At 36.6% G+C, this 23,466-nt stretch overlaps 1 protein-coding gene across 1 annotated transcript in view; it reads right to left on the bottom strand.

Annotated features, from left to right (window-relative positions):
- The window catches only part of agbl5 (AGBL carboxypeptidase 5), a 31,484-nt gene extending 9,061 nt beyond the window's left edge, over positions 1-22,423 (bottom strand). The window contains exons 1-13 of the mRNA XM_088909606.1: positions 21,483-22,423; positions 21,335-21,398; positions 15,247-15,548; positions 13,764-13,935; positions 13,063-13,229; positions 12,550-12,727; positions 10,690-10,868; positions 7,099-7,699; positions 6,338-6,507; positions 5,779-5,914; positions 5,087-5,277; positions 4,467-4,690; positions 3,293-3,505 (exon numbers count right to left, since the gene is read on the bottom strand). Of these exons, the coding sequence (XP_088765732.1) occupies positions 3,293-3,505; positions 4,467-4,690; positions 5,087-5,277; positions 5,779-5,914; positions 6,338-6,507; positions 7,099-7,699; positions 10,690-10,868; positions 12,550-12,727; positions 13,063-13,229; positions 13,764-13,935; positions 15,247-15,467 (2,452 nt within the window). The 5' untranslated portion in view covers positions 15,468-15,548; positions 21,335-21,398; positions 21,483-22,423. The remainder of the gene's footprint in view (positions 1-3,292; positions 3,506-4,466; positions 4,691-5,086; positions 5,278-5,778; positions 5,915-6,337; positions 6,508-7,098; positions 7,700-10,689; positions 10,869-12,549; positions 12,728-13,062; positions 13,230-13,763; positions 13,936-15,246; positions 15,549-21,334; positions 21,399-21,482) is intronic.
- Between the last annotated feature and the right edge of the window lie 1,043 nt (positions 22,424-23,466).

The raw sequence follows: 23,466 nt of genomic DNA, 5'->3' as shown, positions 1-23,466 counted from the left end.
TGATGAGATCCATTTTAAATTCCAGGTCTGAAAGGAACAGCGATTTTCAAGTAAGACTAATTGTCATACTCATTCTTTAACCAGAGTCAAGTTTACACCTGAATAACTTAGGAGCTAGGTAAAAAAAAATGAAGATGTCTCTTTTATATTCATTTTGAAAAGTATTTTTTGCAAAGATGAAGAAACGATGAGATAACCATAGTTAAAAAGAGACATTCAGTGATCAGCAGTCAGGCAGTAGATTATGATTTTCATTATTTCAAAGAACACCCGTACAGAAGACCATATTTATTCACACCTTCGAAACACAAAATATCATTAAGAAGGCAAAATGTCTCTAAATGAAAAAGTCTACTGTTCTCTTCTTTCATAATCGAAGCCCGTCTGTTAGGATTCTTCCTGATATTAAAATATACTATCTTTCTCCTGAGACTGAATTTGCACAGGGAAACAAAACGCCACTCCTGTGGCTTCTTCTGAATTCAATAAGCATTTGACTAGAATATTAAATGCATTCACAGTAATAATATGCTGTTCCTTTCAGGCCTATGAATTCAGTGTAACAGTTGTTTTAGAATAAAAGATGAAACAGATAAAGATGAGGACTGAAGGCTCAAAACTGACAACATATCAGTATAAAACTCACAAAGTTACAAATATTTTTTTATATTACATGTGCCAGTAAAGGAAAGCATATGGAACTACCACAAGCAACATATCATGGCACAATATACAACTGGACAATGTAATATCACATGAAACAGCAAAATAATAACCCACTACTTTGTTATTCATATTTAACATATTAACATTTAACACATATTGGGGTAAATTCTCAAGACACAATAGTAGATATGGTTTACACAGCATGCTTTAAATCTCAGATTTTATTACTGAAAATATTCCTGTAGCTCATCTACAACTTGTAACCACTGAATCAACCATTACATTCACAAAACATACAACAGAAACTCCTTTTGAGATTTAAATGTGTCATAGTAGCAAAGGTTTGTTGTTTTACGATGATTTGCCTTGTTGGATATTTTTCTTTGTCATCAACCTCTGAAATGCTGTTACGATAAGCCATTCTATATACAGATATACATTTTTACTCAGATCTTTCAAGTTACAAATTTGGCCTGATTATGCTCTAATCTCTGAAAATCAAGATTCAGAACAGCCAACAGCAATCTATTCTCTGAAACACGATTCTTAAATGTATATATTTAGAAAATAAAAAGATTAATATTTTTCTATAATTCTGTTTAGAATTGTGATTGCACATTTTAAAAGGATCAGTACAAGATTTTAATAAAATGTTTTTTAGGTTTTGCAGCAAAACTATAAATACTAAAATTATGGTTACAATTTTTACTTAAGTCGCCTGACTGATAGCTTGACTGCTTTGAGAATATACACTTGTGTCCATTAACCAGATAAGCATTACATCCAAAATATCCTTTCTGCATCTGCATAGTGTACTTACATTTTATGCAAAATCATAACCCACCAAAGTACTTTACCAAAATGGATTGGTAAATCCTCGGTCTGAAGACTGCTTACAGTTAACATTTTTATTCTTTTATAATATTCTAATGTTAAATGAAATTGTAAATTATAATCATAGTATGTATTACTATATCAATTCAATAAACATAACCATATAATTCTAGGTGAAAATTTTACAATAGTATTCCATTTCCAGCACATAAAATTCCTTTTTATAAAGCGAGTAAAAAAGTGCACCAAAGTGTAGAAAATACCAGAAGAATATAGCTTTGTGTATTTTACAAAAACATCTGAGAAACTTAAGTGATAACTGTAGAAAATCATCAATAGATTCAGAACACACAACTATCATTATCAATATCATTGGAAAAAAAAGGACTGAGTGACAAGTTTACCTGTTCTTTAGGGATGTCTTTACATAAAAATGTACCATTTTAGTTGAACAATTAGATTTTTCCATTTAGGACGTATAATAAAGAATTTGCTTTGCAAGTTCAAAATTTAACATTAACAAGTACAAACTGGGAAATTAAGATCAGCTATCGATTGCTTTAATGCTATATTTTGACTTGGTTGAAGAGATTGAAAAAATGTTTCATGTGTGTCTCTTAAATAAGCTGTCCCTTTTTATTATGTATATATGCATATATACATAGTGTTTACTGTACAATGGGATTAAAAATATTAAAATTAGAAGCAAGCTCTGAACAGGAGGAAAACTGAAAACAAAAAAAATGCAGAATTATATATAATGTAGCACAAAAATGTTTAGCAACTGAACTATACTAACAATACTTAGTACTGCTTCATGTTGGAAAAGAAAGGCATCTTGCAAAACACTAAATGTAGCAGCAATAAAAGTTAAAATGACTTGTGCTCTTATAGACCCTCCTTGTGTTGTACTGTGTTCTATTATATGCTAGAAGCAGCACATGTATCTATTATGGGGTTTGAACCTCTGCTTTTATACTTGCTAGGTTCTTTTGACTTCCTAATCTGGAAAGGCTTGGTTCCAAAGATAGCCAGGATTCTAGTGGACTAGACCATTGTAAGTACATGTTTAAGAAACTTGTAGCAGTGCAGAGGAAGAAGAGATTGAATCAGAAGCCTAGGTTCAGACAATTCAGTTTTGCACATCTCATTTCTCCATTATATCTCAACAGGTATCAATACTTTGAAACAGAAAAATGCTAATTGCTGCAAAACTTTATTCACACTTGCACTTATAGATTTTCCAACTTAGCTTTTTTTAACAAAAAAAAATTAAGATCAGTTTGAGCACAAGGTCAAGGAACATAAGGTACAACTAAAAATAACACTTTAAGCCATGTTTAATTCTTAAATGGAACTTTCTCTTCATCAAGCCATATGTTTGGCAAAATACTTGAGAAGAGCTTCTGAGATAGATATATACAAAATTTCAATTTTTACTTGGTATTTCTAAGGTGAAATATCACGACATTGAAGATGAATCTTGCCCCCGGCCCTGTCCTTTGTACCCAAGCTTAACTCGCGAGAAGTGTTCTCTGATCCACCTGTTTCAACTGGGATGATTTTTACTGATCCATTCAGTGTTTACTAGACCTTCCTGTCTGGCTCCCAGAATTATTCCCTGAACCCAGGCTGGTTGTTCTGTCATTTAGAAAGCCCAGGGGTGGTAGGGCAGGGTGAAGCAAGGGGGTTAGCCGCTTGCTTAAGGCCTTGTTAAGGAGGTTTGACTTGGGCATAGCTTGGAGAGAAGGGAGGAGTTTGGAGAGGCTGGGAGGCTGGAGAGAATACAGACCTGCCATGCTGAAGGAAGCTGGGATGGAACAAGGGCCGAGGCCGGAATGCTGCTGAGGGGAGGAGGTGATCTTGGAAAATCCCAGGGAGACTGAGGAGGAGGAGGGAGAAAGCGAAGGATGGGTTGGGGAGGACTGGTGGCTGGTGGGGCTGCTTGCAGCTGTTTTTAGCATTGACCGGTGGTGTGGGCGTCTCTTCTCCTGTGCTTTAGACTCTATACAGAAATATAAAGAGACACTTTCGAGATGGCACAAGAGAACACAGAGCACAGAATCAGCAGGAACTGGGGTGGAGACCCACAATCAAGCAATGTAAAAGCCTTTTAGTTAAGTACAGTGGTTTTCATTTTATTTTGACCAAGTATGTGGGTTCAGTATGTAGTCTACCATGATTTCATATAAACAATATTACAAACATAGCCACCATTTACATATCCTTTCCATTAAATGAAACGCCATCCTAGCTCAGTTTAAAAGTAGTTCCATTTTTCCCAGTCACTAGCAGGAAAGCGTTCACCTGACAAGTTGGGTTTGGATGACAACAATAAATGCAAAACACATTTATATGCATGAAGACATTGTATATATTAAAAGTACGTCGAGAAAAAAAACTCAGGAAGGACATGCTCACTGCTTTCTTTACTGCACAAGCAACACTTGCTTTTGATTTTCACACACCACAAAATTTTAAATAAACTCCACCAAAGGTTTTTACTCTAATTTATATTTTTACCTTTTTAAGCCCATATTTATCTGTGCCACACCAAGTGCTTACATTTCAATTCTTCTTCTGACAGTGCTCTATATTTTTATAACACTTGCATTTGGTTATCCCATAAATAAGCTGAAGGAAAAGTACCAGAACTGATTCTCCACATTACAAATTTGGCAACAGAAAAAAAGCAGACAAGGATTACATCTTTTTGCATATCGTAATTGCTATCATATGCAGTTAGTCATAGGACAACAAAAACACCAACATGTTGACGATTTCAAAACCATTCCCTACTGGCTTCTTCCTTAGTGGTAACACTTTGAAAAACCTTCAAGTCTGGGTTTTTCTTTTTGCAGAATGCATACATCATATTTAGACTGTTTTTGAAATTCCCAAGCAGGCCCACATGTACGTCAAAAAGCATCCTGCCTTCTCCCAACACAGCCCTTCAACCAGCTTACCTCTCACTGGTCCCAGAGCCCTGTTATTTGTTTTATGAAGACTTGAGTTGGAGGGTGGAGGGCAGGTTGACCTACAGATCCCCTGACTACAGCCAAAAGTGAAGCTGGGCGAGTTCTTGAGCTGTGGGGAGTTCTGCTGGCTGCTGCTGCTCCCACTGGTTGTTCCATTGCTGTTACTCCTGGTCCGACTAAGGGAGTTCTCCGAGGCAGAGCTCGTCAGACCCCTGAAACCACAGTTCGCAGCTCTTTCAGCCTGATGTTTTACAAAACTTGTTCTATCACAATGGTTCATTAATGAGGAGATGAACATGTTAACTAAAGAAATTGGTATCTCTCTGTGAGCTCCATGGGACTCGCAGAATGAAGAATGGCAAATTAGACACTTTAACCCAGCACATTCCAGTGCACGTCTCAGACAGAAGCTTGAAAGCTCATCAACCCACCCAAACCGAAGCAAGTGTTGGAGCAGTCAGCAGTTTGACAATTACAAAGCAGAACTAAAAAAAAAATTCCTAAACTGAAATTCAGAAATCACTGAACATTTGAGCTGAATAACAATTTTCTGGATTTTTAAAATAAGCAGAATATTTTAACATGAACATATACAGAAATGTGCTTACGCTGTGGCTCCCTTAGGAGAAGCCTTTGTGCTGTTTTTCTTAGAAGTGATGATCATGCCTTTGCTGTTTCGAACATGCTTCAGCATACAGGCGCGCAGGTTGGTGAGACAGCTGTGCTCAGACAGGATGATGCGAGGCCAGGGGTTGCAGTCAGCCATGTCCAGAGCTGCCACAGCAACTGCCCTGCCAACCTAACAGGAAGCTTTGTCTTCAGACATTTACAAGCAATTATTGTACGTAAAGAACTATATTGTAAATGTAAAGTTTACCAAAATCAAGTCATTACTATTGGTTCCCAGATGTTTACATTATCCAATATCTAAGTATGAACCAGTATTTTTAGATTTTTGCATCTAAGAAAATAACTAATTTCAGACGTTTTAAGAAAACTATTAACTTTGCAAACTTTTACAGTATTTTCAACAAAGAAAGAATTCATTTATTTGCATCTAAATTATAAACGATACTGATAACTCCAGAATGCTCAGCAATGAAACACAGACCTAGGGTCATTAGTGCTCATTAGAGTCATGTAAGCCTGAAAACAGCACGCACACCTTTACCCAGGGCAACAGATGTCTAGGAAAACCTACATACTGTAACCAAACCGTTGAAACAAACAAAATTCAACAATTTGTGTTAACTATCATGTTTGATACATGATACATCACATATTGAACATTAGTACGTACCTGTTCAAACACTTCGATAGTATATTTGGGAGGGAAAGCAGGGGGTGGGGGAGGTGTTGCTCTGCCATTATCATGACAAGCTGGAGGAATTGTGTTCACAGAGCGGCCAGTGTTGTAATTGCACTCCAAGGTATAACTAGAGAAACAGGAAAACAAATCTGTCTCAAGGCCCAGATAAGTTCTCTACCACAGTAAAACTTACAATTTTCTAAAATCTTAAGAAAATAAAGCTGTGCTCAAATAATTGTTTTTAAATTAATTTTAAATACAAAAATAAACTAAGGATCTTAAAAATATATATTTCTAAATGATAGAATAAGGACTAAAAAATCCCTAGCCTATAGCAATGCAAATGACCAGACTCCAATTTAAGTTTATACCTTTACCTACACAAACCATGCTATTTTGGTACAAGAGCATAGCATGGATTCTTCCATGAGACATTTCGCTGGTTAACTCATTTGCCTTCAAATTGTAAAAAAAGCAACGGCAACCTATAGGAAGGGATCTTGAGTAGGTTTTCAGACTTATCTTTAGACTGCTAATATTTTTGCCATACCTGTGGATCAGCCCTATGGCTTTATGAATTGCTACACGCCCACTTCCTTCTTTCGACTGCCCATCTCTCTTGTCTTTGGCATACATGTTCTTCTCAGAGAAATTGCAGCCCATGAAGTCAAAGTGTGCTGAATTAATCGAGATCAGCTTTGGATATAGAAGGTTTTCCACCTGGTTTAATTTAAAATACAGGACAACTATTCAAATACAAGCATAAAACTGATACAAGAATACATATTAGAATACAATGAAAGAGCTTAAATTCCAAAATGTACCCCAAGGATTACGCCAAAAATAAGCTACCTAGTCATGTCAGGTACTTTAAAAAATAGCTGGATGTGATCCTAAATACCTAACTGGCCTGAATGATTTTCTTGTTTGCAAATGTTCTTACATATTAAACTGGTTAACATTTTCACAATCTGAAACACCCTTGCAACTGATCAGCTAAAAGCTAATGAAAAATAATCAAGTCAAAAAACAGTTCAAAGTATTTTGATCTTATTTAAAAAAAATGAACAAGCAATCTCTGATTTATGGTACTTTGGCATGGAAATATTATATTTTTTGGACAGCGTAAGAAAAAGACTGAAGCTACTCCACCACAGCACCATCATAATGTAGCTGCACAACAGGTTCATTCCACTGAAGGACTTATATATGCAGTAACTCACCATCATACGCTGTCGTGTTCATCACTCACAAGGAGAGAGATCATGACAACAAACGTGATTTAAAGGGAAATACAACTATTGCACTTGCCTGTTCATTCTCCTCAGATAAGCTGTTTCCATACATGAAACAGCCTCGTTTGGATGCGTGTCCATGTAGGTCAATGTAGTAAGCTATGCCACTCTCTTGTGGGGGAATGTGCTCAGAGAGACCAGAAGCTGTTGCCATCTTCAGAATATCGTTCTCATCACAGTGTTCTTCGCTACCACAGGTCCCTTCTCCATCAATCTTCCCCTCAGCCTGTCCTTTATTTAGAAATTCTGAGGCCGGATCTGTCCTGTTCTCTTCTGTTAGCATTGGGATTTCTGATTGCTCCGATTTCTCCACACAAGTGAAGAAATCCCCCTCATAATGTTCCTCCTCATTTCTGAGGTTGTTGCACTTTTCCATTTCTGTCAGAGGGGCCTCCAGTGAAAACAAGCAGTTGGTACTGGAATGATTGGAAGGTTTTGTGCTCAGCAAGCTGGATGACAGAGGAGACACAAATGTCCTCCAGTCGGGAGAGTCTGGTCCAATGCGGTTGTGCAGGTGATGGTACAGTATAACTGCTTTGGCACCAAAAATAGAGGGATGGAGTTCAAAACTGGGATTGAGGTATTGGCGATTGAGATTTACACCTCTGGAATCAGTTCTAATAAAATGGAAAAAAAAAGTTTAGTTTGACTTTTTAATTGAATCCAACTTTTATAATTTTACATGAAATCAAGTGAATAAATGTGAAACTTGAAAAACAAGAAATTAAAGATTTCTGAAAAGAGTCCAGTACCCTAATTTTCTATTATATCCCAGCATATAAAATATTTATCACACTGTAGCTAAGTATCTCATTGCGGATAATGCCAAACATTGGCCATCATAGACAATAGAGTCTATGATGGCCAATGTTTTTTTCTCCCGATCCATTTTTAGGTAGTTATATAACATGAAGAACCAATAATTGTACCAATAATTGTAATTAAGAAGTGTACTTCAAACCTTTGGACATTTGTCACACTGTGATGCATTCTACTTCATGTATTCCACTTGAACTTCATGCAAGTTCAGGCCGGCAAAAAGCCAAAAATGAAATCCATTCTCACTGGACAAAAAAAAGATCACAAATGTGGTGCTGCTCAACTTTCAGTTAATTATCATCTGTGATTAGGAAGTTCTGTAAGTGCATGTGCTGTAAGTCATACAATTTGATATTAAGGTGCATTTGTATTCATTTCTTACTAACAAGTAAGTCTGCATGCCTTCATCTCTAATTATGGGGAATTTATTCCTTGTGGCTTCACAAAGGCTAATAGTACTATGAACGTCTCGGTCAAGAAGAGATTAGAGTTTCATAGAAATGGCCATAAAACCATTTGGACATAAACAAAGTAGGTCTGGTGATTCTAACGTCAAGAGAAGAGATCTCAAAACCAGACACAAGGTAATAAATCTGGGGCCAATACTTAAGGAAATTCAAGGAAGGAGGTTTTTAAGCTTAAGTGCAACCATACTTTAAAATCATTCATATGTATATCCTACTGTATGTACCATAAACGCCATCTTTTATCATTCTATATTAAATGAAGAAATCACATGGTTATACTCAAAAGAAACATAACCAACTGCATTAATTCTCAAGAAACACGGGATATCCAAGCAAGTGCCCATAGATATCACTATCTATGAAACGGTCAGAATTCTGATCATAACAAGCATTTTTGAAAGGACTTAGAATTTAGAAAACAGATTATTCTGATACATCCACATCGATTGAGGGTCAATGTTTGGAAAACTGAGTCACCCCTCTAGTGGCAAAATGAAGTACAAACCCCCTCCCACTGCTTGTATGGGAAATCAGAATTTAGACCTAATAAAAAGTATCCTTCATTCCTTATTCATAAAAGACAGTATGAAGTACTGGATGTAATGCCACATCAGATACCTCATTCCCTTACAAAAGGGAAAATTTAAAATATAAGGCATCACAATTATTTCAGGAAGACCTGGACTATGCTTATATGGTTTCAAATGAATGGGCAAAACATGAGCAGTTCAAAACTCTAATTATCAAACTTGTAGACAAAGAAGAAGTAGACCAAGGAGCTCAACTGGATCGGGGAAGCAAAGTCTGATGCGCTGCTCCACCCTCACCAGCCAGTAACTCATCTACTTGTGCTCCACAGGAATGATAGATTAGTGCCAGAGGTGAGTCACGCAGCTCCTGACATTGACAAATTCTCCCAGATCAGGTGATGCCTACTTCCTCACTATGCAGAATATAAGCAATGGGAACATACTAAGCGCTCTCATTTGCACACCTCTTAAAAGGAATAGGTTGTATTCACCTTGTGCTTGGGTTCAATGCCCCATAGCATAAAATAGTTATCTTAATGAGAGTTTAATGTAACTTTATGCCTTTTGCCTTGAATTAGGATTAGTTTATTAACACTTTTCTATATCTTAGCAACTTGCACTTTTCTAATTCTTTATTTTCAACCATTTTCTCCTAATTTCTTTCCATAAACCTTTGTTTGCATTAATTTCATTAATGATAAGCTAATCTATTTTAATAAACTGAAGCAGTCCTGATTTGAATTCATGCAGTTCAACCTCACCACTATCTTGACTGGGTTGTTAAACATTGTGTTAATTATCACATTAATCTGGCCGTATTTTCAGAGGACATGCGCATATAAGGGTTGGTGTGGTGATTATGGTATGACTAGATCACAGGACCTGTCTTATGCCTACTCTTGTGGTTTCAGTAACATAGGAGACATGGTACGGGTCTCGAGGTCAAAAATGAACTTAGACCGCGCATTCGCTATTATCCCAGAATATGTCCACGATTGACTGGAGGTTCAGGCAACTCTCCAAAACCATCTGATCCACGGTGATAATAATGATAATGTTAATATAATGATAATGTTTCTTTATTAGCTCTATACAATTTCTTGCATTAGGAATTCATCTTTTCGCATACCCCAGCTTTTCTCCATGAGACACAGACAAGGAGAGAAGCTTGGGGTCGGAGCGCAGGGTCAGCCATTGTACAGCGCCTCTGGAGCAGTTGGGGTTAAGGGCCTTGCTCAGGGGCCCAATGGAGTAGCATTCCTCTGCCGGCTGCGGGATTTGAACCGGCAACCTTCCAGGCACAGGCGCAGATCCTTAGCCACAGAGCTACCGCTCCGCCCCAAAGCCCGGTGGTTAAGGGCTTTGGAAAGTCGGAAAGTCTACTTCTAAGTAGTGAGCTTAGTTGTACATAACGGCATGATGGCATAAACGTAAATTTGGAATTTAAATAAAAAAACATTACTGTGCAATCCCACACTGCTTGCTACACTAAAAAGGTTATTAACTCTTATTATTCCGGAACAGAAGTAATCATCCTATAATATCACACCAAATTCATTGTTATACAACTGATAGGGAGACCTTAAAATTTAGGATCCTTTTTCACAGTACCCACAACATAAAAGGTATTCGTGAATTTATTACAAAATATACCTATGTAGACTAAAACCTTTAACAAAACAGTTTTTGAACAAATAAAATGTTGCTTTTCAAAAAGAAAAGCAAAAAGCAAATCACATCAGTCATAGAGGGTTCAGTTGCGAGTGCTATAATCTCAATTACAAACGTCACCTGTAGTGACCTCTCACAACTCCATCTGGGTTGAGCATTGGGATCAACTTGAAAACAAACATTTTCCTTAGCATCTGGGCCCGGGGGTCATCCTGCTTCAGGATGAAGTTCAGAAATCCATTGAACACAAAACTCGATGGCGTTTCCCCTGGGTGAACCCGACTACTGAGGAAAAAGACCTAGAGACAAAACACATTAAAGCCAAGAGTTACAAATCTTTGCACAAAAAAAATGGTTTAGATCAGTGGTTCTCAAACTGTGGAGCGCCACCAGCTGGAACGCCATATGACCCTGGAACTTTGTTACGTGCGCTGAAAAATCGGGACGGGTTTTCATATGTTCTGTTTTAATACATGTCGAATATGCAGCCTACGTACTACGAAACAGTGTGAGCTAATACTTGAGTGGACACAGAACTACAATGTAATTCTATACCATTCTATAGGAATGCGTGATACAAACGAAAGCGGCCAATTGTATTTAAAAAAAACTTATCTCCAGCAAATAGAGAGGTAGAGAGAATGTACATGATTTTGGAACAATGCCAATGTCGTAAACACAGGAATGCATAGAAATGTGTGCTAGGAACGCTGGTAATCTTGTGAGCACAGGAAAGCGCGATAGATAACAGAAAAATATTTAAGAACTGTTCATTTGAGAAAAATACACCGAGCATCTCAGTGTTTCGCTCTCATGCGCATGAAATAAAAACTTCTTTTAACTTCTGAGACAGACTCCTGAAACGGAAACGGGGGAAAATGCAAGCTTGCGGATTGCTAAAGCAGGTAAGCCCCACACTATTTTTGAAGAACCTGATTTACTGTTGGCAAAAGAGCTGATACATATTACTGTATGTGTGGAGAAAAAGCTGCTAAACAGCTCGACCTGCTGCCTCCTCTGAAAGACAGTCACTCATAGAATTATTGAAATGGCGGATGATATCAAAAGTACGCTGATAGAGCACGTTAAGATGAGCAGATGTTTTTCACTGCAATTAGATGAGTCTGTAGTCGATTTGGCCAATTAGCTCGTTTACGTTAGAAACGAGTTTGAGAGCATGTCCCATGAGGACTTTCTGTTCTGTAAGCTGCTACCAACAGGAACTACAGGAGAGCACATATTTCAGCTTCTGAATGAATTTATCAAAGAGAATGTCATCAGCTGAATAAAATGCGTCGGAGTTTGTATAGACGGTGCTAGAGCAATGACAAGCCGACACAGCGGTGTAGTTGCACGAATTAGAGAGGTTGCTCCAGAAATAAATGGACGCATTGCAGCATCCACCGTGAGACCTTTGCCATCAAGAAAATGCCTGACGATTTAAAATCTGTTAGACTCTGTTGTGAATTGTATCAAGGGTCGAAGATGAATTCACATCTGCTTTGCTCGACTAAACGGGCTCACCCCTCTCACTGAAATGGTGCTTTTTTATTGTTTATTTTTATTTGTTGTTGTTCCTGTTTTTTTTTCTGTAAAGCGCTTTGAGAAGCCACCTTTAAAGGCACTATATCAAATAAAGTTTATTATTATAATATTTATTATATGTGTATTTGAGTGTGTGCGCACACGTGTGCTCATGTTGGTCATTGAGAATTTCTGGGGTTCCTATGAGAAGACGACTTGTAGGTGGTGCTTGGATGCTTTGGTTTGATCAGGGGTGGTACTTGGCCCAAAAAGTTTGAGAACCACTGGTTTAGATAATTCCTTCATGATATTGCATATTGAAATTCAGCTAAATATTATGATCATATAGCTGATTAAATGGCAATCTATATCATTGATCAGCAGAGTATAGTTAAAAAAGAAGTTTCAGAGGAAAAAAATGTTTGGTTAGGGCCCAAAAAATGATTTTTTTCTTACCTTTTTTCCCATAAATCTGTGAGGGCGAAGGGTACAGTTGTCAGGAAACAGCTTTTCAAGCCTTGGTTCCCGTTCTTCCATCATTCCATGACAGGAGGTGACAGTCAGGAGGTCAACACGATAGCCATCTAAGGAGTAGCAAAGCAGCTCACGATGGTAATATATAGAATCTGCAGGACTGAGACAAGCACATAAGAACTGTAGTGATTAAACTGTTACTTTGGAATTTAGAAGCACTGTATCACATAAGCAGAAAGGGAATGTCCTACTTGCACAAATGGGAAATTAAAATCCTAACAGCAAATTAAAGTTTTATTTATAAATATATTTCACCAGCAATCAATTCTGGTAACAAATTATGGATGACTATTACACCAAGAACATGCCGTGAGGTCTAGGACCATACCAACAAGACAAACTGCTTTAATCTCTGACCACGTTATTCACTAAAAATGAATGGTAATTGTAGAAAACTATAACTGCAAAAATAAATATTAGGTTTTAAAGTCCTACCTGTTAGTATTCAAGTGCATGGAGTTCGCAAACTTATGATCCAGTCGTAGCAAAAAGTCCTGGCATTCCGCATATGAAAATGGGTAGCAGAAAGCAAAGTAGGTTGTGGCCCCACGGACTTCGAGAAAGCGATGGGTAAATGACAGGATAAACTGGTTTTCCACCATCTGTGCAAAGAAAATACAGTAATCCAGCACAAGGCAGCACCAATTGTTTAGGTTATCATGAGGCTTTTGGTATTTACATTTGGTATGTATTTCATCACATACTTCTAACTACTGAGCCAAAGATTTTTCACAACTGAACTGTTTGTGCAATGTACAATTTAGTAACAAATTAGTTTTGAGTAATGCAATGCTTACACAGTCCGTACTTGTCTCTGAAATGAGTTACATACCATACCATAACAACCATAATCGCTAGTTATAGTAACTTTTAAACAAAAATTAACATTAAAAGAGAACTAATATTAATCCTTTGCTACAATTAATTCTATCATTTTACATCTCACTTACTGAAACATTCAGTTTTTTATAAACGTACAAAGTTAAACTCCACCTAAAGATATTACCTTATACTAAGCTTTAACATGCCGTTGTTCCTTTTTTCACTCCATCACTTGTTTTCCAGTTCGATAATTTGATTTGGACTCTGAAGCACAATTTTGTCTGAGCAAAAAAAGTACATTTTTTATTCCTCACCTCAAATGTAGGTCTGTCACGAATTCTTTCCCATCGAGTTTTCACAGGTATAGTCTTGACAAAAGGTGCCATCCCTTGTGAGTACAGTTTACTCTGCTTGTTCATGTTCATAACATTGATCTTAATCAGCTTTCCTGGGGTTCCACCCCGAACACTGAAATAGAACCAGGACCTGCGCAAAAGTATAAAAGTATCTGCCATTTTTTGCTCTGTTTTTAAAACCAGAGACAGATGTCGGTCCTCTCAGATTGTTCACACTCTACAGGTAATAAAAAGGGTTATAACTTTCTTTAAAAAAAATACACTAAAAGCATAGAAGTGGCAAAGGTCAACAAAGAAATCATATAAAATTTCAGTACAAGAGTTTGTAAGCGAACCCACCCAGGCCTTAACAAACAATACAAATACCAGAAGGTGTTCTGTTCTGCATCCCCATTGCTAGATGCTACTTTAATTTAAATGGCACTACTCAATTTCTATATAGTGCTGCAGTACCCTCCTTTCATTTATATTATTACAATTATATCAGTGACATTAATGTAACGGATAAGTGTACTATAGCTGCTTCTACCCACTTATTATACAAACACAAACCAGAAGCTCTGACTCCCATTTCATCCAACAAAGGAAAGGGAAGCACAAAATGTTCTTGCAGTCTGTTATTCCTACAGTATCTACATAGTTTTCGTCTTGGAGGTCAAATACTGGAACAGCTTTTTTTAATGCATTCTGTGATAACTTAGTAATAACGTACCTTACAATTATTTACAAACATTATGCAGAAGAGACAAGCAGGCGTTTACCTGTTTAAACCTGCACCAATTATATTACTTCATAAGAATCAAAACAATCAAAACACATTATCTTTTAATATTTTTGTAACACACTGTGAACACTGGTAAAACCTTTAACCCAGTAAGGGACTGATGAAAACAAAGAGCATAACTATAATGAACTAGGCTTATTATAGATAAACAACAAATAATGAAAAAGCATAAATACATCCCTCAAATTTCATTTTCTAAGCACGTTGTTTTCTCTTAGCAACCACTACAAGGAAGTGTGGCTTCAATCAAATGTAAAATCTATTGCTCTCATTATAATAAATCTTTTGACCCAGCAAACACCATAGTCTGTATAGGTCTTTGCAAAAGTCTTATGAAAAATACAACTGGAAGCATTTGGTGCTTCAGTTCACTCCATTTCAGAAGTAGACCTTAAAATGTCACATTCTGAAAGCATTTCTGTGTCATGCTATGAGGTAATGTAGATAATAAGAGCATTAGTGCCTGGCACTGTTTCCACATTACCACTTGTCTGCTCCAAAAATCAATCACTGACCTCATCACTTCTGGGAAAGCCAGCATGTAATTCCAAATTTCAAATAAATCCTGAAAGTATTAAGGCCGCTGTAATCATTTTCCCGCAATGCGAGTTGGGAACTTATCTTTTGAGATACCATTGCATGTGCACAAAGCCTTACCTGTTCCCATTTTCAAACTCTGTTTCCGCACAGTCTGGCTTAGTCCAAACACTGAACTCGTAGTCGGGAGTAGAGAGGGGCGCCCCCAGGCCCCCACATGAAGTGCTCCCATTAACAGCCGGGTCCCCCTCAAGCTCTGGATGTTCTACTTTTTCAACCCTGGCCAAATTCCCAGAGTCAAATTTGGAGCTGAAAATCAAGCTGCCAAACCGGAACTCCATATCTGTGCACTGTGCTTGAAGAAACTCCAGAGCAGCTTCATTTCTCCCCCAGCACAACAGAGGTCAAATTAATCTTCACATCTGAAAATACAATTAAAACATAATACATACCCAAAATTTAACAAACTAACCATACATTCTTACACAGAATGATGAAGACAATTACTAACCAAATAAATTACATCCTTAAGGAGTTGAAGTATCAATATAATTAAATACATTTACTTAGTAGGTTTCCCAAATTATTTAATTCTATTGTTTTCCAAAAATGCGCATGATGGAGGGTAATCCTAAATAAGCTGTAAATGTAAATATGTGCCAATTTGATGGCAAAACATTTCTTATCGAGAGCTGCAGGTAAGAGGTTGTGTTCTAACTACATGGGGATCACACTCCTCAGCCTGCCCATTCAGCAGTTCTGCATCCCTTTTTTATGGCTAGTAAAAAAAAACAACTATTTATAATTTTAAGATATCTTATTTTCAGTCCACACCATTCTGGACACAATATCTGTGTATCAGCTGAAGATCTGATTCAGGAAAAACAGTGCAGATTCTGCCTGGCCCAACAGTGCCTTCACAAGTATTTAAGGGGACACAGGCATTTGCTAATCTGATCTACCTCTGTAGACCGGAGAAAGCATAAAACCTCATTCCTTGAGATGACTTGTGGGACCTCTGCTTCAAGAGTGTAAGCTGCTCCTGCCACCTCTGCGTGCTAAACAATCCTTTGGATTCTGTCATGTGTCTACTGTCCCCACACCTGTTAGTGAGCCGAAGTGTTAACAGTATTCCTGGGTCCCTGGAGGTAGCGTCTTTGCCATTTGTACATGATATGGCTCTTCTTGCCTCGTCTGACGGGTGTTGGATGCACTACTCAAGTGAATCTGTGAAGTGACTTAGATGAGAGCCAATAACTCCCATTCTGAGATGTAAGTGTTTCCAGAAAAATAAGTGGCTTGCTCACTCCAGATGAAAAAGGGATGGGATGAAAATCTACCCTAGGTGAAAGAGTTCAAGTGTCCTCAGTGTTCCTCCATTGACAAGTGATAGCATATAGAGCATGAAAATGGCTGACAGACTGATGTGGTGTGTGCAGCGTTGCCAGTCCTTGACATCAGACAAAGTGCCCCGTTTACAGATCAAATTCTCGACTACAGCCATGATCCGTGGGCAGTGGAAGAAAGGGCAAGATCATGGATATACAGTATGCAGTGGAAATAAGAATTCTTTGCATGGCTGCTGAGTTAACGCTCCATGACATTGGAGTACATTCACTACTCCTCCAGACTAGCCCCTGGTAAAGGTGCACGCCCTGGGAAGCTTCTGTTGGAACTAACCTACTAGCCAAACCAGGATATTCTGGAGAGAACACTAACATGCTGCTGTGAACCTTATTATTAAATGTGAACTAAAAATGGATGAATGACTGGACAAGTAACTGTATTTAATTAGACCTTCACAGGTCTAATGCAGTACAGAACAAAACAATTTATTAAAAGAAAAAGCTGTATCACATTAGTCAACATTTTACAGTTGTCCATTTTATATGAAAATTCACTGACATAAACCATTCCACATTCTATATAGTTAAATCACACTTTTTTTGTTCACTAATTAAAAAACACAAATTAACCCTTGTAAAGAGGGGGAAAATGATAATCACCCATTAAATATTATATTTAAATATTAGAGTCAAACCAATTACAGTACAGTATTATCACGTAAAAAAAAGACAGAACAATATTCCATACTGGTTTTAGAGAATGCAAATCACATTTTGCAAGTATGTAACAGTTAATAGTGAAGTATCCTTTAACAAAGTATTCATGAAACATATCCGACTTCAGTTAATAAGGATCGCTAGTAAAAGGCTATTGACACTGCTGTTTAACATTCTCTTAATGCATTATGAGCTAAAGGGGTTTTCTAGATTAATTTACTCCTAAAAGTGTTATCAAATATTTGTCACTGAAAGCAGCAGTTACTGTTTCAGGGGATTTTATGTGTTCACTCACAACTGCTCATATTCAATCATATATATCAGTAAAAAAATCTCCTAGGCTCCTAGATAACCATTCTCTTCTAAAATCACATCAAATAAGAGAACCCACATCAGGTTGAATGCAATACAGGGATTTTCCAAACAAATTTCACCTTCTACAAAGTGAGAAATGTTCATTACAACATACTGAGCAAACATTTTGAAACAGTAATATTGATAAACAGTAATAAACATTTCCTACTCCCATGAAAAAGACCTCGTATATCAAAAGACTTCCTTCCTGCATTGATGGTTAATGACATAATGACACTGGGCTCTCATCTCTAGTGCAACCAAATAATCCAGACCACACTAACATTTAATCAAGTCTTTTATAATAAAATATAATTCAAGTTAGTCAGTCCAAGGTAAAAAAAGCATTATTTTCAACTTTCCTGAAGTACCACTGACATCAACAACACTGTCTGACATTTTAACTGACTCCATTCACTGAATAATTTCATGATACAACTGCAAAGGTATAGCTCATTCAATTACTGTTTCAGGCCCTGGTGTTCACACAGTAGTAAAATTCCATGTACATCACTTCTTCTAAGAAACTGTTGCTAATGGAAAAGGGTGATTTTATTAGACTGTATGAAAACAGAACTTTTAGTTAGATTCCACACTTAACACAAATGTAACCGCCATGCACAGAAGCTGATTTATACAGTACATGCTGTCCAACACAAAAGACACTTTTTTACACTGGTTAGTCATAGATACTCTCTCAGGTTTCAGTCCTGTATCAGAGCACCAGCAAACCTTTAAAGTAAACAGTGTTGTTGTGATTAAAGCTTCTGCCAATACAATATTGAATTACTTAGATACAACTTCCTCATCTTACAGTACATGGATTTTGAATTATGTGAGATTTCAACTACCCTCATGAACAATGCTGGAAACCGATGAGACATTCAAGGTCTGGTAAAATACAGTAGTGGTTTTCAACCAGGGGTACGCGTACCCCTGGGAATGTCTCGAGATGTACCAGGGGGTACCACGGGCATCGCATCCAAAATGGTGGAATTTAATGTCCTTAGCTTTTAGTAAAATATTTATCAGCTAATTCTGAAATCATTTAGATGCTAAATGATATATGCATATTTATTATTCCACTATAATACAGCACATACATGCAAAAAAACAAAAAAACACCCCTTTCTTAGCGTTCTATGTCTACGATAATCTTAGGGGTACCTGACGACCTGGCTGACCCTCCAGGGGGTACCTCAGCCAAAAAGGTCAAGAACCATTGAAATAAAGTATGTTTTAGTATCCTAAAATGAACTGATTTCTTGGAAAAATAGGATATATAACCTGAGAATCTCCTTTTACCCCCTATTTTATTTTATATGTGCCCAGAGAGCACAACTACTATAAGTCTTTGTGGATGTACCAGAAACTAAACCACAGTTTTAAGATAATAAGATGACAATGTGACAGATGACAAGAAGCAGTAATTAACAGTATTACATGATAAAAACTTGTATTTTTATAATTTGGAGATTAATCCTTATAATTATGAAGACCTAGAAACAAAATCTTTACCTGCCACTAAATGCACACTCATATTATAATAGAGAATAACAACTGTTTCTCAGATTCCATTATTTACGTTAAAATATGAAGCAGGCTAAGAGGCTTCAAACAGAATATGCAATTTAAAAGTTTGTGACTTTTAAAAAAATATTTTTGTAGTAGCTTTTCGTGAAGACCTAACCTATTTTATCAATAAAGATTTATATCGTAAATCTTTTGGCTGATTTAACTCACTTTGCAGCTATCAACACTTCAATAATGGTAGACAAAAAGATTCAATACTTATAAATAGTAATTGTAGTGATTGTTTTTTCAATGGTCCTGCATCAATCAAAATGGCAGCCTGACCCTTGTATTTGAAAATCTTCTTAAAAGAAGCTGGAACCAAAAAGAACTAATATTAAATATATTTAATCAATAACTAAACCTGTTTCACATTTGCACTTTGCTAGGTGCTGTGAAAAATCGTACATCCACAAGAGGTCACCAATTTTTTATGAAACATGGGCCTTACTGCAAACTGCTCCTGCATGCTCAAGCAGTTTGGCCAATATAACCAAAAATTGTTAGGAATAATTCCAGTGACTATTCTAGTGACTATACAATTAAAATAAGAAAAATGGGAATTCAAGGCATCAGACACCTAACTGCCATTTTGATCACAAAGTCCATCTGCTCTAACGTAGTTTAAGTATTTAACTCCACTATTATGCCATTTAAGAACAGCTTGATATGACAGGATAAAAAATTAATTCAGTACATTCATAACTTAAGACATACATCAGACCACCAATGGTACCATACTACTGCGAACATTGAAACTAACCACCATGCGTCAACCAGGTGAGTGCAGTCTTTCACTGATTGATGAGGTCCCTTCCAACAAAGCCTATGGAAAGTCTTTAAGAATTTTTTCTAGGTATTCATTTGCAATTATGTTCAGATATGTACTGTTTGTAATTATGTAATTATTGCTCAGACATTAGAATTATCATTGTTTTGAACAATTATTCATTTTTCACAATTGAACATTACAATAACTAATTCAGCACAATTAATTCCAATTGTAATTAACTCTGTATGTAAACACCATGTAATCGTTTTTCAGAATGTCTGAACAGTTTTCACTAGGAGGCTGTGTTTCAATGTATAAATCACAGTAAAAAAATTCTGATTGATTGCATCTTCATTTTATTATGTATTAGTTTGGAAAGTGTGTAGAATTTCTATAGGCACTGAATATGTAAATTGCTATGGGATTATTTGAAATGAAAAGCACTACATAAGTGAAATTAATTATTAATAGATTTTAAACTGCTCCTGACAAACCATTTACCAAATGAACTCCAACTTTGGAGGGTAATATATAGAATCAAGAAGACAATACAATCTTAAGGTCAACATTTTTAATCTCTTTCATCTTCCATTTCATTTTCTTCACTATGAAGATGTAGAATGATACTCATTACTATACCAATTCTTCATGTAAGACTTTGCTTCCCTCTTGCAAGGCAAATTACAGACATTTAAATAAGATATAAGATCTCTTTATTGGCCATATATAATTTCTTGTATTTGGAATTTGTCTTTTCTCATACCCAACCTGCTCTCCATGAGACACACAGGGAAAGATGAGATTTCAGCCTTTTCAATACATTTGATTTCACATTTAAAGCTAAACTATTTCTTCACATGCAAAAAAATATATATTTTAATCTGGCTAACTGCAGTTAAACTAGTATTATAACAGTTATACATCTATATATATTTTATTATGTTTAGTGTGTTTGGTATTAGCATACATGGTTTTCATTAAAATTCTTACAAATTGCTTCATTTCTGAGACCAAGGCACTTTTATTAGTAGTACAAATTAGATGTCACCGATTGCAAAAACAAAAAAGAATTCTTATCTTTAAAACTAAACATCCATTATTTACTACGATATTTCATAATATGGACTTTTTAAGTGCATAATAAATTTCATATTAACCAAGACAGTTATTCATTATTTCTTGCTACTAACCTTCATTCCATAGCAAACTTACTGCCACATTTGTTTACTGGTTTATATTATTTAATGGCGAATGAATTTACTGTGGACATCACAAACCTACTTGGTTCTTGGTATAATTGAATTCTGATCATCTGTTACCACCTTCATGCAATGCAGCTTACACGTACCGATGAAGTTTTTGTTGTTCTGAACAATAAAAAAAACACGATTTTACAGAAAATTTAATTACTTAATCAGAACTACAGAAGGCGTTTTATTCCACTTACTGATGATGATCTCTCTCACAGTCCACTGGATTCCCTGAGTAAAAGACATCTTTAAAACTGAAAACTGAAAAAGACACAAGCATTTAATATAAATGAAGAGACGCTTTGCTTTTAAAAAGTCAGTTAAAAAAATCAACAAAATTCTTACCTGTTGAGTCGGAAATTATTTGCAGTTACTGTAGATATGCCCATACAAATAACGCATTGTATAAGATTTTCTTCAAAAAAAGACTACCCCAAAATAAAAAAATCTTAAAATCCTTCACTACGAAAAATCCTTAAATATACATTTTAAAATTAAAATAGAAAAAAAAATAACTGCAATAGAACGTATTAATACTCAAATTGACTTGCGTTATCCTTTACTTCAGTGTGATGTGAAGGACACAGGTCTGAGATTCGTTAAGTAGTTGAAGGTACTGAAGGCAATGTAAACAAGATCAACCTTATAATTCCTTATTTTCTAGCAGGTTCGTGTTTTTCAAGGCTTTATTTTTGTCTATTTTGAGGCAACTGTTTTTTTAAGAGACGACTTTTAAGTACACGGTAGAAGACCGCCACCGAATGATAGTTCCAGACCTTTCCGATTTCTTTTTATAAACGGTATGCTGTTTCACACAGTTTTCCAATTTGCAATACAACCCGATTAAAAAAAAAACATTAGAGGGAATAGGAAAACGCGTCACGTTTATGCACAGACGAATGTATTGAGGCTCGTTGAAAATTTCTGCACTCATCACAAGACGATAACTGGCAATTTTAATTATATATATCTAAACAAACTGTAAGGACGCAAAATGTTTTGATGCACAGCTCAAAACATATTTTAAAAATCTTTTAAAATTTTTAAATTCTGCTTGCCCGACCAGGTAAACTACCCAGGTCCTACTACAAATTACAAAAACGTATTTGTATAAACAGTTGGCTAAACAAAATGCAAACATATATTGAAATGAAATAGTTTTGTATTTAATAATTTCCTCGTCGAAAAAATAAGATTACAACTGCGATAATGCAACCTAAGTAAACAAACTCTAATTGAGACTATTTAATCCTACGCATCCCCTTCCGATCGCTAACCAGCTCTTTAAACCCAAACAAACCCACCAGCCCCAGTTTCTGTGGTGCGACAAAAAGCTGCTCATTGATTGGCTCAGAGCGTGGAAACAGACGCCCAGAAGTAACGAGTGAGGGGATTGGTTGTGCCGTCTACCAGCAGGCAGGGCCTGCGGAAAATGAATAGAGAGCAAATCGTCGTCAGGTGAAAACCCGGGATCCGACAGAATAGACGAACTGGAGTAGTAACAACAGATGGCCAAGATGTTCTACCCATAAATCAGATGATCTTTAGGAATTTCTTTGCACCGACTGGGCAGGGGTGTTCTACTTTTAGCTTACTCTAATTTTAAATCGTTTTCATTAGGAGGCGGTGTTCCTTCAAATTAAATGCGGAACTGTCTTTAATAATAATCTGATCAATGTTTGTGGCATGTTTAAATCCTGGAGTTAAAGAATTTTGCGGGAGAATAAATGAATCGTAGCAACGCCTAGGCAATTGGTTACAAATCCTTGCCAGTTTCCCTTAGTGATTCCTAAATTGTGCTGGGAGAAGTCACGTGATTGCCATAATTGGAATCCCTGGTTTTAATTATGACTGATTCTTATATATTAGAAAACCCACACAAGGACAAGACGTTGAGTACTGCCAGTATCTGTTGTAATATATTGTGTAGATTGAACTGCAGTGCACAAATTAAGGGAAATAAATGAAGATTGTATGTTGTAAATACTTAACCGTTTTTTAATCAAGTGTACCATAAAGAATAATCGTTGTCTTTGATTACAATATGCATACGCCTCTTTTATCGCAGCTACCTTGCAGCCTAGAATCTCAGTAGCTTCTTTCCTTCCTGAGATATAAAGTCTTCTTTTTCGGAGGGTGACCTTGCCCAGCCCCCTACAACGTCGTAGGGGAACCGGATCCGTCTTATTCATTTGTGCCGGTTTGTGCTGTTTTCGTTTCCGAGATATAGCGCCTGTGTTTTTTCGGGTGATCACTCGACAATGCACGATGACTTTGACCTCTAGTCACCCCGTCTGCCGAGTTCAACCGCTCTGTTACTCGTGCGAAA

Source organism: Atractosteus spatula, chromosome 2, assembly GCF_055471065.1.
Source record: "Atractosteus spatula isolate fAtrSpa1 chromosome 2, fAtrSpa1.hap1, whole genome shotgun sequence".
In the NCBI taxonomy this organism is placed as follows: domain Eukaryota; kingdom Metazoa; phylum Chordata; class Actinopteri; order Semionotiformes; family Lepisosteidae; genus Atractosteus; species Atractosteus spatula.
Note: the sequence above shows the minus strand (reverse complement) of the source record. Positions and strands in the feature narration are given on the sequence as shown.